Here is a 16,870-nt window from a genome sequence, read left to right as displayed (position 1 = left end):
TGACAGATCATACACGAAACATCAATATTTTTAAAGTTACAATGAATTGTTTTAGTCATCTCTTTGCAGAGTCTCTGTAGAAACTGTTGAGTCGGAATAAAACAGCAGAACAGGAAGTACGTATTTGAACACGTTCTACAGTGAGGAAGCGAGTTATGTGCAATTATTATTTCATCCCAAAAATGTGTCTATAATCCAATGACTTGTTTGGAAGATAAACGTGTTTCTGGACGAAGTAAGAATTCTATTACAAACCAAATTCAATCAAAGTACGAACCATTGGATAAGTTCACATTTAAAAACTTGTTAGGATTTTCAAAATTACAAGGAAAACATTAAAAATCTCTAATGTCTTTTCATTCAGCAAAATATTGTAAGTGGAACCCTTTTAACCCTAACTTTTGGTAACCGGTGGGCACACCTTGATCATCATCGACAGTAGATTCATAGCTACCAATGATTGGAAGATACCAGGTTACGTATGCCAACTGCCATTGTCCCAGATTCATAAATTAAACTGTTAATTATTTGCTTAAATAATGTGAGTTCTATGGTCGACTTTTTTGACTTGTAAAGTTAAAAAGTTTCCTAAAGGAAAAAAATTACTTGCTTGTGCGTAAATATCAACCAAATCAAGAACCGGTTGAAAAAGAAAAAAAAAACATTAAATTAATGAAATTTTGAGGAACTTTCTAAAAGTTCCTCAAGATGGCAACTATAATGAATTTATCAATTCATTACGGTGTTTCTTCTTCAGTTCTCGGATCAAGGAATTGTCACGAGGATACATCTTTTAAGACATTTTTAAAAAAAAATTAAACTGAAGATCTCATTAGGAGTTGTCTACATTCTAAATTCTTTTGGAATTTGACAATTAAAATAATTCTAGCAGATAAATATATTTTTTACATCGAATCATCGGTCACATGGACATTTACATTTCTAAGCTTGATTCGTCTCTGTATCTCAATACTATGCAACAATACACTTTGAATGGGAAAACATTGGTTCGTATCCTATGTATTATAAAAGGAACATTAAAGACTTCTTTTTCATCTGAAAATGAATTAGCCGATTTCATACAAGAAAAAAGATGAATTTTTCTCCCTCTCCGATCCTCGGGTTTTATTCTCATGAGGGGCTTACAAAACAAGTAAGTCAGCCAGAGAATCCAATCAATTATCTGGCATAGCAGACTAAGTAGATAGGACTAGCTGTTCTTTCATTAATTACGTTTCTATGAAGCTAAGTTAGTTGGCCGTGACAGGCCATTAAGCCTACACACGTAAAGAAGAAAATGGGATGAGATGCATTCACTTGTAGTGCCATTCCGAATTTCTATAGGGCGCTCTCTTATACACAATCTGTCCAAAAATAAACGGAACGTTTCGAAAATAGAAGAAACTAGTGATACCACCTGTTATATCTTTTTGTTTTAGAAAGCAACAACCTTCATTAGTGTTGCGTCAACTGTTTATGACATTTGTTTCATTAGAAGGTGAGTTATAGTGCCAAGAGTGACAGTGTGTTTTGACAAACGGTCGGTAAATGACTTTCAAACAAAGAGCTGCGATTGAGTTTTGTGTTAAACTTGGTAAAAGTTTTACCGAAACGCATCAAATTCTTCAAAAAGCATACAGTGATGAATACGTATCCCGTACTCAAGTTTACGAGCGGTTTAAGCGATTTCCAAGTGGTCGTGAGACGCTAGAGGACGACGAAAAACCGGGCTGTCCAAAAACTGGACTGAGAGCAAAGTTAATATCTAAAACGTGCATGATTTTCATCAAACAAAACCCGAAATCGTCCGTGAGATTGATTGAAGATGAATTGGGAATTCCAAATTCAACTGTGCAAAACATTTTGACTGAGAGGTTGGGCCTTCGTAAATTGAATTCGCGATTTGTTCCCCACAAGTTGACCGACGACCAAAAAATGTATCGAATTGAACACTGTAAGGACCTCATTAAAACCGCTCGTAAAAATTCAAACTTCCTTAAAACGACCGCTACTAGTGAGGGAATGTGGTGTTTTGAGTATGAGCCCAAAACAAAGCGCCAGAGTGGTGAGTGGAGGCAACCAGAACAGGGGCATCCGAGAAAAAGTCGCTTGGAGAAGTCAAAAGTAAAGACAATGCTGATTTGTATCTAAGATTTCAAGGGAATTATCCACAAAGAATTCGTTCCGCTAGCCCAAACGGTCAATGGCGAGTTTTATCTCGAAGTTTTGAAGCGATTAATAGCGAGAATTCGTCGCATACGGCATGAATATCGTGATGACCGACCGTTCGTCAAAACATACTGTCACTCTTGGCACTATAACTCGGTTTCTAATGAAACAAATGTCATAAACAGTTGACATAACACTAATGAAGGTACACATTTATTTATTCGATATAACTATATAAAAGGAACCGTAATAAAAACTGAGTTATTTTATTGATTTCTAAGAAAAAAAGACAATCAATTTATCTCATACAATGTCCAGTATACCGTCTGTTCCTGTGGAGTCTTAGATGAAGACTTTAGTTTGGAAAAACGTGAGTTCGAATGCGGTTTATAAGAGGAAGATCCTTTACTGGACTTTTCAAATGAAGGCGAACTAGCCAGTCTAGTAGAGGTTTGGGTATTTTTCATCCCAGGCAAACTAGTTAGGAGAGCGCTTGTAATTTGCATACAGAAATGGAATATTAATTTAAGCATAAGACTTTATCCAAAAATTGTGGTGACGAAGTAAATCCTGAAAGAGGTCGTGTACCTCTAAAATCTTCTAGTACGAGCACTTGTGTTAAATGAATCACGTGAGTTACTCTTTTAGTGGATTTCAGAGTGATCAAAAAATACATTAAAGGCGATTTGGTCTCCACAGTTGTCAAATCGCGAGAAACACAACAGAGCGACATTCGATGATCAGAGAGGAGTACAGAACCTCCGCATCGAAGATATTACTTCCTTGCGGGTAAAGCTGCATCCAAACAAGATTTGGAGATGCAGCTTGCAACATGAAACTTCGTTTAGTGGATTGACACTGAAGATCAGCAGGAAAATCCCTTGAAGAGATCTCGAGAAACCTTTCAATTGGCAGAAATGATTCTTGACTCTCTCCGTGACTTTCTAATATTCCCCAAGTTGCAAGTTGAAGATTTCTCTCAATGTAACGAGATTTGAAGCCGTCGATTTAGTTAAAGGCAATGTGGCACGAGCATCGATTGCGGCCTTATAAGAGGATTTTGTGGCTTGATGCAGTAAGTGGAACGGGTGTAGCCTGGACAGAGAGAACCACATCGAAGGTGTTAGTAAACATTAAAAGTTTAATTGATTTTGATCCTTTTTTTTATTACTGCAGTCAAAAAGCTTTTCAATCACTTCCTGAAAATGAAAAAAAAATTTTTTTTGTTTAGCTGCATAAACAATAATAAACCAACTGTTAAACCAACAAGATCAAGTAAAATTTACTAAACATAATACTGAGTATAGTTCTGATAAAATATATATACAGATAGATATCCTGATTCTGGATTGTATCAAATAATGATAATTAGTGTTACTTAGTATCATATCGTGTATGATTTTTAGCGACATTAAAAATATAATCCTTATTTTTTGAATTTAGAATTATAATTTTTCTTCCCGATAGGGGTTAATAATTTCGATCCACTAGAAAAATTTTCTCATAAATCCATTTACTCTTTCCATCGAGTGCATTTCCATATTACATTCTATTTTATGCAGCTTGAGTTTTATCGAAGAAGCCAGTTTTTCTTTTTGATGCATATAGCGATCTACTTCCAGCACTATTTGTAGTTTATATTGTCTAAGAGTTATTATCCGATCCCTCGGACAATGTTATTTTCTGACACTTTCCAATCCATTCTTATTTATGTTTCTCGGACGAAGATCATCGTTCATGTCATGGTAGCGTCGTTAGCAAATATGAAAGGTTTTCCTTCCACTTTAAACACGGTTTGTTCACAGCGTATACTGGAAGCAAAATATTTGCTTCCGTTGCTTGCTTGTCTCCTTGAATTTTATGAGAGGTTTAGGAAACTTCACGAGGACGTGACTTTTCACTTAATTTAGTCATTCGCGTGGTTATCGCTGTTATTAGCCTCGCGTGAAAGGTTACAGTTTCTGAAACTGAGAATATAGAACGTGCCACTCGTATATTGAAGAGTTTACGCAATGCCACCGAAAGTCTTCTCCAGTAGAAGGTGAAAGGTCACTCATACTTTAAGAGGAATGTTTTACAAAACACGGAAGGATGACTTTTTTCTTTCTTTTATTTAAAATTACAATACCATCCAACGCAATACAGTAAACAATACAAACAATTCAGTAACCAAGGGGTACAACATACTCATTTAAATTTCCAGGCAATATATTGTTATAGAATGGACAAATCTGTTTGCACATCCTGCCTTTCAGACGCAGTTTTTGTTCCTTTGTATGGAAGTGTCCGATATCGTACTTCAACAGAATTTGGACAAGACACATCTGTAATCAAGAGCAACAAATGAACAGAAGCTCCAAATACAATACATTGTATTTGAAGCCACCAATCGTTTGACATTTATATATCACTCTCCAGTTTTAAGTTGTTGCGTAAGTGCATGGCCAAGTACGTAGACTACTGTGTGTCGCATACAGACCTTCATGAATGACAACCCATAATTTCATCATCCTATGCAGAATTCTGAAAAGTTTCCTTAAAGTAATCTATCGTAATAGAAAAGAAACGTATCCTAAGGGATACGTTTCTTTTCTATTACGGTATCACTAAAGAAATTGTCATTTTACTATCAATAATGCATTTCCACCCACAACTGATGTTGCCGAAGTATGCCTGCGAGAGAAAAATGAAGTATTCAATGATAAATGAGATTGGATTCGAATCACACGAGAGATCTTAGGAAAATGGATTTCAAGATTTTAGTCAATCACGTGAATATATCGTAAGAGTGTCTACTGAAAAATTCACTTACTTGCATCGTTATATGTAAAAATGCATTAAACTTGAATAAAGCAAACAGGAAGAGTAAATGCAATTTATATTTATGTAAATAACTCACGAAAGGCTGTAAAGATATCATACAATAGTACCGTGTGGGTAGGATAAGGAATGCATATCTTTGGCTTCCGAAAACCCTGTTCCAGGGACCAAACACGATACATTTTTTCCAAGTTACTTAGGCTTCTAACAAGCACCAGATAAAATAAAAAATCATCTCCCACCTAAAGGTATTTACCAAGATCCATACCGGCGCTTGGATTCGAGTCCATGACCTATTGATTCGAGAGTATAGAAGCTATCTTCTTAGCTAACCACGACTATCTTTAGATTTTTTTAACGATTATTTTTTTTTTAATTTTTTATTCAAAATAATTTTTATATTCTTATTTTAGGTGATTTTTAGATGCCATTGCAATGGCAACGACTCATGAAAATTGTCAAAAATCTGTATTAGTTGGAATATAAGATCAATGTATTATGGCTGTTCAATGTATGTAGACATGTGATCTATTTGAATAGAAAAAAAAAAACTAATGCAATCAAAGCAAAAATTTTCAACATCAATAATAACAGCAAATGCAGATTATGCGATCAGAAAGATGAGACTGTAGAACATCTAATCAGTGCCTGAAGCAAGATAGCTCAAACTGACTATAAATACCGCCATGATCAAGTTGCCAAAATAGTTCATTGGCATGTATGCAAAAAATATGGCTTATCTACTTCTGATAACTGGTGACAGCATAAAATAGAGACAGTATTGGAAAACGAAATAGAAAATACTCTGGGACTTTCGAATACAAACTGATCGGCATTTGGAACACAATAGACCCGACATCACAATTATCGAACATCGACAGGTTTGGATTATCGATATCGCAGTACCCAGTGATAACAACATTAACAATAAAGAACTGGAATAAATTACTACATATCGAGATCTGGCAATCGAAGTTGGCCGACTGTGGCTTAAACACACGAAAGTCATCCCAATAGTTATCGGTGCACTTGGTGCAACTTCAAAGAAGCTGTCCAACTATTTACAGCAATTAAAAATCAATGAAGTGACCCCATATGACCTACAAAAAACAGCATTACTCGGAACAGTCCATATTTTACGACACTACCTGACGGACTATTCTTAGATTCTTGGGTAGAATCTGAACTGTTCTGCATCATCAGTCAAAATTTTATTTATATATCTTGTTTTGACTGTGTATCAGTTATGTGAATAAAATAATAATAATAATAATAATAAATTTTCAACACAGTTTATTATCTTTCAAAGAAATTACATGAGTGTAAGGTACATTTTGTTACATGTTATTAAAATTATTATGATTAGGACAAAATAATATTATAATTAATGTTAAAAGTAATAGTAATCCTAATAAAAACAATTTACAGCAGAGCTTTCCAAACTGTGTGTCACTATACGTTAGTGTGTCGGCTGCAGTGTGAAGGTGTGTCGCGCGAACATAAAGCGTTAAACAGAATAATCGCTGAAAATTTCCACAGCGGAATCCATTTCGCAAAGTACCGGTACGACTTTTAGTTAGCGCCGTTAAAGAAGATATTTGGTCAACCGCTCGGAAACCCCTCCCTGAGTCCATACCGACTTGCATATCACCATCAGTGTCGTTTTCGTTGGGGGTTTTCTATAGTTCATTCAAGTATGAGTGACAGTAAATATAAACAGAAGCTGAATTGTTCAGAGCCGCACTAAGGCTCTGAACAATTTAGAAATTTTAGCCTTTAAGAATATTTCATATCAATATATTTCGATAAATAATGGAGAATAAATGCAGCCGAATTCATCCCTGTGGTTTTATCACGTAGTAGTAGCTCAGTTTTATTATCGTTCGACCAATAAAAATAAAGTCCCCCACTTATTCATACATATGTTATTATTGATGTTTATTCTAACTGCAACGTGAATAAACGAAGAGCTGGTGCTTTTATTTTATGATAAGTTACTGTTAAAGCTTTACAATAAATTCGCACAGTTTTATTTATCCAATTGGTGTTGAATTACCCGTAGAAATGGATACGTTTCTAATTAATAAAAGAAAAGCTGAAGGGGACGTTTGTGATGAACAGAATGTATCGACTATAGAGGAAACTACGCAAGAATCAACTGTTGGATGGTCTGCATTAATACGAAAGAAGTGTAAAGGAAAATTTTCCACGTCTCGTTTATACAATAAAGATTATATGAAATTGGGGTTTTCACATTTTCTGGTAATGAAAACCATCCTTGTCCCCAGTGTTTAGTTTGTGGGGTGATACTTGCAAATGAAAGTATAGTACCAAACAAATTAAAGCCCGTTTTACCTTAAAACACAGTCATTTTTCAAAAAAACCAATAGAATACTTTATTGAACTTTCAAAATCTATAAATAAGCAGTCTACATCGTTCATCAAGAGAATGAAGACATCAGAGAAAGTTCAAAAGGCAATTATTTGGTTGCTCAAATAATTGCCAAAAACAAGGAGCCACACACTATTGCCGAAACCATTAAAAGGAATCTTGCTGTACTATTGTTCGAACAATGTTTGGGCCCGAATTTGAGATAGAAGTTAATAAAATCCCTTTGACAGATTTCACGATTGGAAGACGTATTTAAGACATGTCTGCTGACATTAAGCTGCAAATGAAAGATATTTTTCAAGACGATAATATGATTTTTACATTGCAGTTAGATGAATCAACAGATGTCAGTGGGTTAACGCAATTATTCGTTTTTATACGTTTCCTTCATACTAACAGAATTATTGAGCAATTCTTGTGTTGTCTACTAGAACTTCCAAAGAAAACTAGAGGCGAAGATATATTTAAAACAGTTGATTGTTTCATGAAGGAAAATAATTTTCTATGGTTAAATTGTGTAGGAATATGCACAGATGGCGCTCTTTCAATGGTTGGTTCAACGAAAGGTTTCACAGCTTTAGCAAAGAAAGAGAATGGAAATATAATTACTCATTGCTTTTTACATCGCGAAGCACTAGTCGCGCAAACCACTAGTAATGAATTAAAAAAGGTTATGGACAAAGTTGTTCAAATGGTCAATTACATTAAACGTAGACCTCTTAAATCAAGATTATTTGCTAAAATTTGTGAAGATACGGGGGCAAAATTTAAAAAACTTATACTACACTCAGAAGTTCGTTGGCTGTCAAGAGGTCGAGTGCTTTGTCGTGTATATGAATTGAGGGAAATGATGCTTAAACTTTTTGAGGAAAATCAACAAAATGAATTCTGCGATCTAATTTAAAACAAATTATGGTGCACAAAATTGGCATATCTTGCTGACATATTTGAACACTTGAATAAAATAAACACCAGTATGCAAGGAAAAGGAGAAAATATCTTTACACCGGTGGATAAAATTTATACTATGAGAGACAAGATAGAAATTTGGAAAAGGAGAGTGAATGAAGGAAATTTTGAAATGTTTTTCAAAATTGCAGACTGTGAACTAAAATGTGATATCAGATCGCTAATTGTTGACCATTTAACAATGCTTGGAGAGAAAATTCATCACTACATCCCAAATATTTTATGATTGGATCAGAAATCCATTTTTTCAACTGCAACGATTAACTTGTCACTTATTGAAAAAGAAGAATTAGCTGAAATAAAAAATGATCGAAGTCTGTTAATGATGTATGAAGAGGATGGTTTAGACAACTTTTGAATTCGTGTTTCAAAAATGCATCCAAACATAGGTAAAAAAGCGTTAAAAATTCTTTTGCAGTTTTCCACTACATACATGTGTGAAGTATCCTTTTCAACGATGACAAACTTTAAGACATTAAAACGTGGAAGCTTAAGAATGCTTGATGACGAAATGCGCGTGTCTTTATGTACTATTCCACCAAATATTGAAAGGCTGTGTTCATCCCATGAAGCTCATATATCTAATTAAAATTCTATTATTATATATTTCTTTCTTTTCTTTCTATTTCTTATAACAATGCCATTAATCTTCGAAATAAATATAAATATATTATATTTTTTTATTTTGTATATTTTATTATATATAAAAATACAGTATGATCGAAAAAACTCAACAAGCGAGCTATGGAATATGTTTTCCCTATATTAAATAAATTGAAAAATTAAGAAGAGAGAATCATTTCAGCTCACTTGATGTGCTTTTTATTCGATCGTACTGTATTATATATTTTTAATAAAAATGAAAGGTTTTCATGAGATAAGTTGTGTCGTGACACAAGTTTAACCTCTGGTTTGCTAATAGACTGTGTCGTGCCCTCAAGACAAGAGTATAGTCTAACTATATCACGGAAACTTTAAAGGAGTTGCTTGTTATAGTAATGATGGGATCAGTTTTAAAAGGAGTAAGTGATTAATCACTTACTATAAATAGTGAATTTTTATTAACCCGGTATCGAATGAACAGGAAAAGATTTTTAAATAAACCTTCTAAAAGTTATACAAAATATAATTGTAAAAGCATATACTTAAACTACATCTAATCTGGCCACGTGACCCATGATAGGCACATCGGACTGAATTACTGTGCCGCGAAATTATGTTTCTCTAAAAAGCGTGTCACCAACATGAAAAGTTTGGAAAGCACTGATTTACAGTTATAGTTTTACATTAAAACAGTCAAACAGCTATTTTTGCATTTTGTCATTTTAATTTTACGATCCATTTTTATTCACAATTCACATTAACAATTACCCTTTTATTAACATGCAATAGATAATGCTAAAGGCATTCATTTCACTTTTCACAATAATTATTAAAACGAAAAAAAAAAAAATGACAGCAACAACGAACAGTGAAACTTTACAATTTTACAACTTTACAATTCTGTACTAACCATGTGTACATGGTTAGTACAGATTTAAATAATAAATGATAGTAATAATAATAATAAAGGGAGGCATTTTGTTCTTAAACACGAACTCTTTTTCAGTAAATAAACTCTTTTCTAGTGTCGCGTTACTAGAGCTCCCAGTAACGCGACAGTCTATTTACTTAACAATTAGAATGCACCATAATTGTTACGTAATGCAAATGTATCATTTTTAATTTAGCTAATGAATTCCATATCGAGATAAATAGACAAATAATACATTAGTTTTCATATATAATGACGTCATTCACTATTGTTGATTTTTACATTCTTATCATTATTTTCTATATATGTAATGTAATAATCGAAACGTCAAATAATAATAAAAAAATCAATAAAGAAATCATGATTTGCCACTTTCACTTCAACAGATAGACTTTTTTTATCTGTTGAAGTTAAAGTAGCGAAGTTAGTAGCAAATCATGCTTTTTTTTTTTTTTTTTTTGAGAGAGAGAGAGAGAGAGAGAGATGCTTTTCTATTGATTTTATGTATTGTTATTTCACATAATCCATGAATAGCTCTCCCAGCAACGAAAACCGATACATCTCTCCACTTAAAGCGTATAAAGTCCACATATTTTCCTTCTATTAATAGATAAAAATTGATATATTTATTATACTCGTGGAAAAAAGAACGGTCAAGCATTCTTCGGAAAAAAAAAAAAGTAACCTTAAGATTCTCCCAAGGAGCTCCTTATCTCAGTTTCTTGCTTGGATTGTTTCCTAGAACCCACTTAACGTTCGATAAAGGAAACCATGCCGCTAACAGACTAACGGCCTGGCGAAATGGTTGAAAGTCGAGATAAACAAAAATAAACCGGGATCACCGAGAGACAGATTGGTGCCCATTACCGATAAGAATGAACTGAGTTTGGAGAATAAGGTCAGTTCTCGGAGCTGGGTAGGAAAAGATGCGGACTGCTAAAGCTGTCCCATTAAATCTGTCGAGTACACCTTATCAATGTAACGCGGAGGTATTTTAGGAGCGTTCTTTAGATGCCTGTTACTATCATTATGTCAAAATGAACGGTAAAATAGAAGAATAAGGACTTGTGCATGAACAAACCATCCTTTGGATACAGTCATAAAAATGACAGAAAAAAAGCATCTCCATTTATAAAATTAGACAACCTTCGCTTTACAAATCGCTGTAGCACAAGTTACGAAACAAAAAATTACTAGATAAACACCAAAAACGTTTGAGAAACATTGATTTAAAAAATAAATTAAAAAAGAGAAAAATTCTTTAATTATGAAAAATAAATAATCAACAAAGGGGTTACACTTGTACGAGGGTCGCTTATCTCTATTCATCGTTTATTATCATTTTTGATGCTTTCTTTTTTTTCCCCCTCCAAGTTATTTAAAATTCAGTTACAACTTTTCTGTGAGTAAAAGAACGTATTTTCTAGTGAATAATAGTACTAATAATAAATATCCCCTTTTGTATTCATATATGATAATTCGCTACAATATACAACACTGTGGTTGTCTTGAGGCAACTTCTTCCTAATTTATTTATTTATTTATGTTTTATTTATTTATCTATTTATTTTATTTATTCATTATATGAATCAAAACTGATAAGCAGATGCCGTTATGAGATAGACCACTGTAGGATTAGGGTGGTCTTTTGGTAACAGTACATGAGTGACAATTACTAGTCCTCCAGTCGTCACCATCGAGATTTTTTTTTATTTGGCTCCACCCACCAAAGATTTTTTATTAAGTCCATCAAGGCCAAGGATTTTTTTTTTATTAATTTTATATTTTTTGTATTTTTATCTATTTCTTGGACAGTCCGATAAACCTGCTCTAAAGACCAAACATGGAACGTTTACAAACCATCTCCTGAAATTTCAGGGAAAATTAATTTCCCTAAATTACGATACAGGAAGTTGGTACATAGAGCCTCCGTCGCTCAGTCGGTATAGATAGACGAAGCCCTTTGATCGGAAATACCTGGGTTCGATTCCCGTCCATGACGTGAGGAGACCTTTATCTGGTCTCTCTTTCGACTAAAGGTGAGTTAGCCAGTTTCATACGAAAGTAGGGGTTTTTCTTCTCCGAAATGCGTGTTTTTTTCGTCCCTCAAAACAGGCAAATCGACTAGGAACACACGCAATTTACAGACAAGAATATTTAGGGACATAGGGGTTACCTTGTGTTACGGTTAGGAAATCCAAGGATACCTGGAAGGCCGTGGGCGCTTATGTTAGAGCCACTGATGGATGGAGATAGAGTTCGGCACACGATGTCTGTAAATTGTATGCATTTTCTGACAGGGTTTGTTTGTTTTGCAGTATTATTCGGAGAAAAAATCCTCCACTATTTCTGCCTTCTCTTCTAATAATAATAATGATAATGATAATAATATGTACAATGCCTAACAAGGCGACCAAACAATAGATAAAAGGTGAAAAAAAGCATCCGTTTATAATTATTTAAAAAAGAAATGAATGAAAAAATATCTTCTTTTCTTTGTACTTACACATATTTTTCACAAAATATGCATGAGTAGCATACATCATCCAGAGAGAGAGAGAGAGAGAGAGATGTGAATGCAACTAGAAAAGGAACAGCACACATCACGTAAAATAGACAAAACACTGATAAATGTAGTTGAAATTCATGCGCACTTGATCGGGGAATAAATAATAAATAAAATAAGTTTGTTTGAGTTCGCAAATCTAACTAGAAATAGTTAAACTTATACAGAATCGACTGAGTTTGTAATTAATTTCGAGTGAATATGGAAATTCCGAAAGAAAATTCAATTTATTTGCTAAAATGAGATTAAATAGAGGAACGCCAGAACTTGCATTAAGTACACGTGATGTTTGTTATTTATTCCCTACGGAATTCGCGGCAGAATTTCAATTTCGAATATGCAATTATAATTTCCCGATTTTCCACATGAAGAGTTCTGTGTGATGTGTGGCTCCATCTCGTGACGGTAATGAACTTTATAACTGATTTCAGAATTGATTAAACATAATACATATTACAGGTAGAAGGGCATATGGATTAAAATATAAAAAATTCCAGCACATATTTTCTTTCTCCCTTTTTATTTCGTTTTCATCTTTTAGAATATGTTATATAAATGTTTGTTTGACTCATATAACATACTAACTTGCGTTGAATTATTGCTAGGAATATGTTGCAAGAATATCGTTAACCTAGTATCTCAAAAGTTTAAGTTTTTTCGATCTTTTAAATAGACATTAAATTATTTTGATATTCATAACTATGCTTCAGAAATTAATTAAATTACAAATTACTTGTTATATTATGAACTATTATTTGAAAAAAGTCTAAGTATTACATTGAAACTTCCAAAACAAAACAAACACCTAAATAAATATTATATAATATAGCTTAAGTAAAAATATCGTACCTCGAAACATAGGTACGATTTTGGCTTGGGGGGTAATGGATGGCAATGCTGTAGCCAATGAAGTTCTAACTGAGGCTCGGCTACTGCTGTTACCCTCCTGCAATGATCAGGGCTTTATTTATATTTATATTTATATTTATATAGCTCAATAACACCTTATCCCTACACTATCCTCTATAACGGGAAAGATGAAAAGCTTCGTCCCCTTTAAGCCAGTCATAAAGACAACATAAGAAAATTCTCCCTATCCTATATTTTCGATATATTTCATTACGTAAAGATTTATTGATTCAATTATAACAGGGGGTGGGGAACGTCCGGCCAGCGGGCTATATAAGGCTCGCGAAATCATTTGGTCTGACCCTGCCAAGGCAATCGCAGGCGGGACGGGAATATGGAAATTTAATAAATCTAGGAACTTTTTTCATAGCAACATAATAAATTTATATTGAGGGAATCATAGTAATGACGTAAATTTTAAGGGACAAGCGAGAAATGTCCATTACTGGATAGACAGGACACATACGAGTACATGACTGACAGACACGTATGCTTCTCGTCGGCTGCCGTCATATGTTCCAAATCCAAGATGCAGGATTAGAACAGCGATCAAAGTAAAATAATCGCGTCGCTGGCGACACACACACAGTGGATAGTTATTAAAACTTAAGTGGTGAGACATCCTACAAATGGCGACTACAAAGAAAAGAAAAGTTGATGCAGAGTGTCAATCTTTCCAAGAGAAATGGACAAATTATTTATTTTTATTTTTTATTTTTTTTTTGTTGAAGTCAAAGGCAAACCTATGTGCCTAGTTTGTGGCGAATGCGTTAGCAATAATGAAGAAAGTCAATCCGGAGCGTCATTACAGCTCAAAACATGCTAAACTCAATGAATTAGGAGGCCAAATGAGTCTGGATAAAATCAATGCTCTTCAGCGGAGTTTGGAATCACAACAAGCTGCTTTCACTACTCCTCGTTGTGACAGAGACAATGTTATTCAGACGAGTTATGTAGTGAGCGAGCTAATCGCAAAGAAGCTGAAGCCTCATGTAGAGAGAGAGAGAAAGAGTGCATGATGGCTGGGAGTTGTTAGCACCATACAACGTAAAATCGTTTCAGAGTGTTAGTTTGTCTCGAAGAACCATCTCAGATAGGATTACTGACTTAGCACAAGATATTGAAAAAACATTGAAGGATTCTGCAGGGGATTTAAAAGTTTTCTCTCTGGCTTGTGACGAGACAACGAACATAACAAATACTGCTCAAATGGCCGTTTTCGTTCTTGGGATAACTGTAGAGTTTGACACGTGAGAGGAACTGCTGTCACTGGAAGCCATGCATGGCACTACAAGAGGTGAGGACTTGTTTTATCAATGAAAAACCTTGAGCTAACATTTGAAAAGTCAAGTGGCCCTACTACAGATGGAGCTCCAGCCATGGCTGGCTCGCAAAAAGGGTTAATTGCATTTGTCAAGAAAGAACTGAATCTTCTCATTCTTGATCCAAGTGATTTAATTATATGCCACTACATCATACACCAAGAAAGTCTCTGTGCACAGTCGGTGCAGCTCAGCAATGTGATGTCAACAGTAGTGTCATGCATAAATTTTGTCAAAAGTAGAGGGTTTAACAGCCGCCACTTTAAGGAGTTACTGAATGATCTTGAGTCTGTGTACGGTGATCTTGTTTATCACTGTGAAGTGCGGTGGCTGAGCCGCGGTTTGCTCATGAGGTTGTTTTACGACCTGCGGGATGAAGTCAAGCAGTTCATGGAGCTGAAGGGAAAACCTGTCAAGGAACTTAATGATAGCAAGTGGCTGTGTGATCTTAGAGTTCATGGTGGACACTACCAAGTGCCTCTCAGAGCTGAACGTCAAGCTACAGGGCCCAACCAGCTTCTCAGCTCCCTTCTTTCAAACGTGAAATCATTTGAAGCTAAATTAAGGCTGTGGAAATGCAACTCGAAAGGAATAACACGGTGCATTTCCCCACTCTGGAAGGACAAAAGCCTTCTACGACACTCGATTATACTGGTGCATGTGCGAAACTAATTGAGGCATTTAATGAAAGATTCGAGGACGCGAAAAGTAAACAAATGGAATTGAACATCTTTGCTACACCGTTCAATGTGGCAATTGATGTGCCTGATAACCTACAATACGAAATCATTCAGTTGCAAAACGATGATGAGCTGAAAGCTAAGTACAACAACCAACCACTGCTTGAGTTCTATAAACGTTACATAAGCAATGATGAATTTTCCACTTTGAGGAGACATGCATTGATATATGCATGTGTTTGGAACAACTTACTGCTGTGAGCAGTTCTTTTCAAAAACTTACCATCGCAAAGAGTCGACTGCGCTCCAGACTGACTGACACAAATCTCATCAATACCAGCTAACATCACACGCCTCACCAAAGAGAAGCAGTTCCAGCCATCACATAAGAAATGAGTTAATTAAATATTTGACCAAATATAGTAGGCTAATTTTTAAGTTGATAATTTTGTATGGCCCGCGAATGATGATATAAATATCCAAATGGCCCTTGGCAGAAAAAAATGTTCCCCATCCTTGATTTATAATGAAGATTTATTGATTCATTTATAATATTTTTGCTTTTCAACGTACCATTCAAATGCTTAGTGACTATGGAATTGTAATTAAGAGTACAAGCAAGCGATATCGGTTGTAACTTATTAAAAAAAAAGTATACAGAATGGGTGGAAAGGATGTTTAATCTGTCCCTACTGCAACCGAATTATCAAAAACTATCTCAAAACACGCTTCTACATGATTCAAAGATAATTTTCGCAAGAGACACTATATATCCAGATGGTTCCGCCATGGAAGTCAATCAATTCACTTACTGATTTATTCTTCCCACTATTACAGTCATCATCCGAATGCATCGAGGTTAGATAACACTTAGGAAAAGCAAGAACATGGTACTCAATACTGTACTTATACGAGCATTCATTTGAAAAAATAGGATTACATTAAATCTTCTTTTCACTTACGCAACATCCACAACGTTCCACTAAAAAAGAAAATCACTTGGAACAATGTTGGTAATGCATTCTGATACCCATCTTCTTTAAGTTAGGAAAATCTTTTCAGGATTTTAGAACTCGCAGCTAAAACATTATTTTCATGCTAGGTTCACTGAAGAGAATCACAAGAGCTTACATGATTGCGATGTGTGTGTGTATATAGAATGCAATATAAGTACATATGTACATGTACAAGGACATATACATACGCAGACATCTATGTGAATAACTGCATGAACGTTTTAAATTTTGCACGCGGTTTTAATGTCGCGGTTTTAAGGTAAATTTAAATTATTTTAAATTTACCTTTAATATTCATTTACAAAATCTGAAATGAAATGACAATTCTAACATTATATTTAAATAATTATTTAATTAAATTTGTAATTAAGAAGACCTAAGATATCATGTAATCTCCACTGTATTTTTTGTTATAAAACTATTACTACTAATTGGATAACTTGTATATCTATTACTGATATTTTATAACCCCTGCTTCCTTAAGTGGCGAAAT

General features: G+C 34.4%; 2 protein-coding genes across 2 annotated transcripts; both read left to right on the top strand.

Moving 5' to 3' along the window:
* The first annotated feature begins 7,640 nt into the window (after nt 1–7,640).
* On the top strand, nt 7,641–8,285 carry LOC150108922 (zinc finger BED domain-containing protein 5-like). The gene has a single exon (XM_090401290.1). The coding sequence runs from the start codon at nt 7,641–7,643 to the stop codon at nt 8,283–8,285; it is 645 nt and encodes a 214-aa protein (XP_090257416.1).
* Nucleotides 8,286–14,675: 6,390 nt separating this feature from the next.
* Nucleotides 14,676–15,353, top strand: LOC150108921 (general transcription factor II-I repeat domain-containing protein 2-like). The gene has a single exon (XM_090401277.1). The coding sequence runs from the start codon at nt 14,676–14,678 to the stop codon at nt 15,351–15,353; it is 678 nt and encodes a 225-aa protein (XP_090257403.1).
* The last annotated feature ends 1,517 nt before the right edge of the window (nt 15,354–16,870 follow it).

Source organism: Typopeltis vanoorti, chromosome 2, assembly GCF_054136105.1.
Source record: "Typopeltis vanoorti isolate ZY-2024b chromosome 2, IOZ_Tvanoo_1.0, whole genome shotgun sequence".
In the NCBI taxonomy this organism is placed as follows: domain Eukaryota; kingdom Metazoa; phylum Arthropoda; class Arachnida; order Uropygi; family Thelyphonidae; genus Typopeltis; species Typopeltis vanoorti.
Note: the sequence above shows the minus strand (reverse complement) of the source record. Positions and strands in the feature narration are given on the sequence as shown.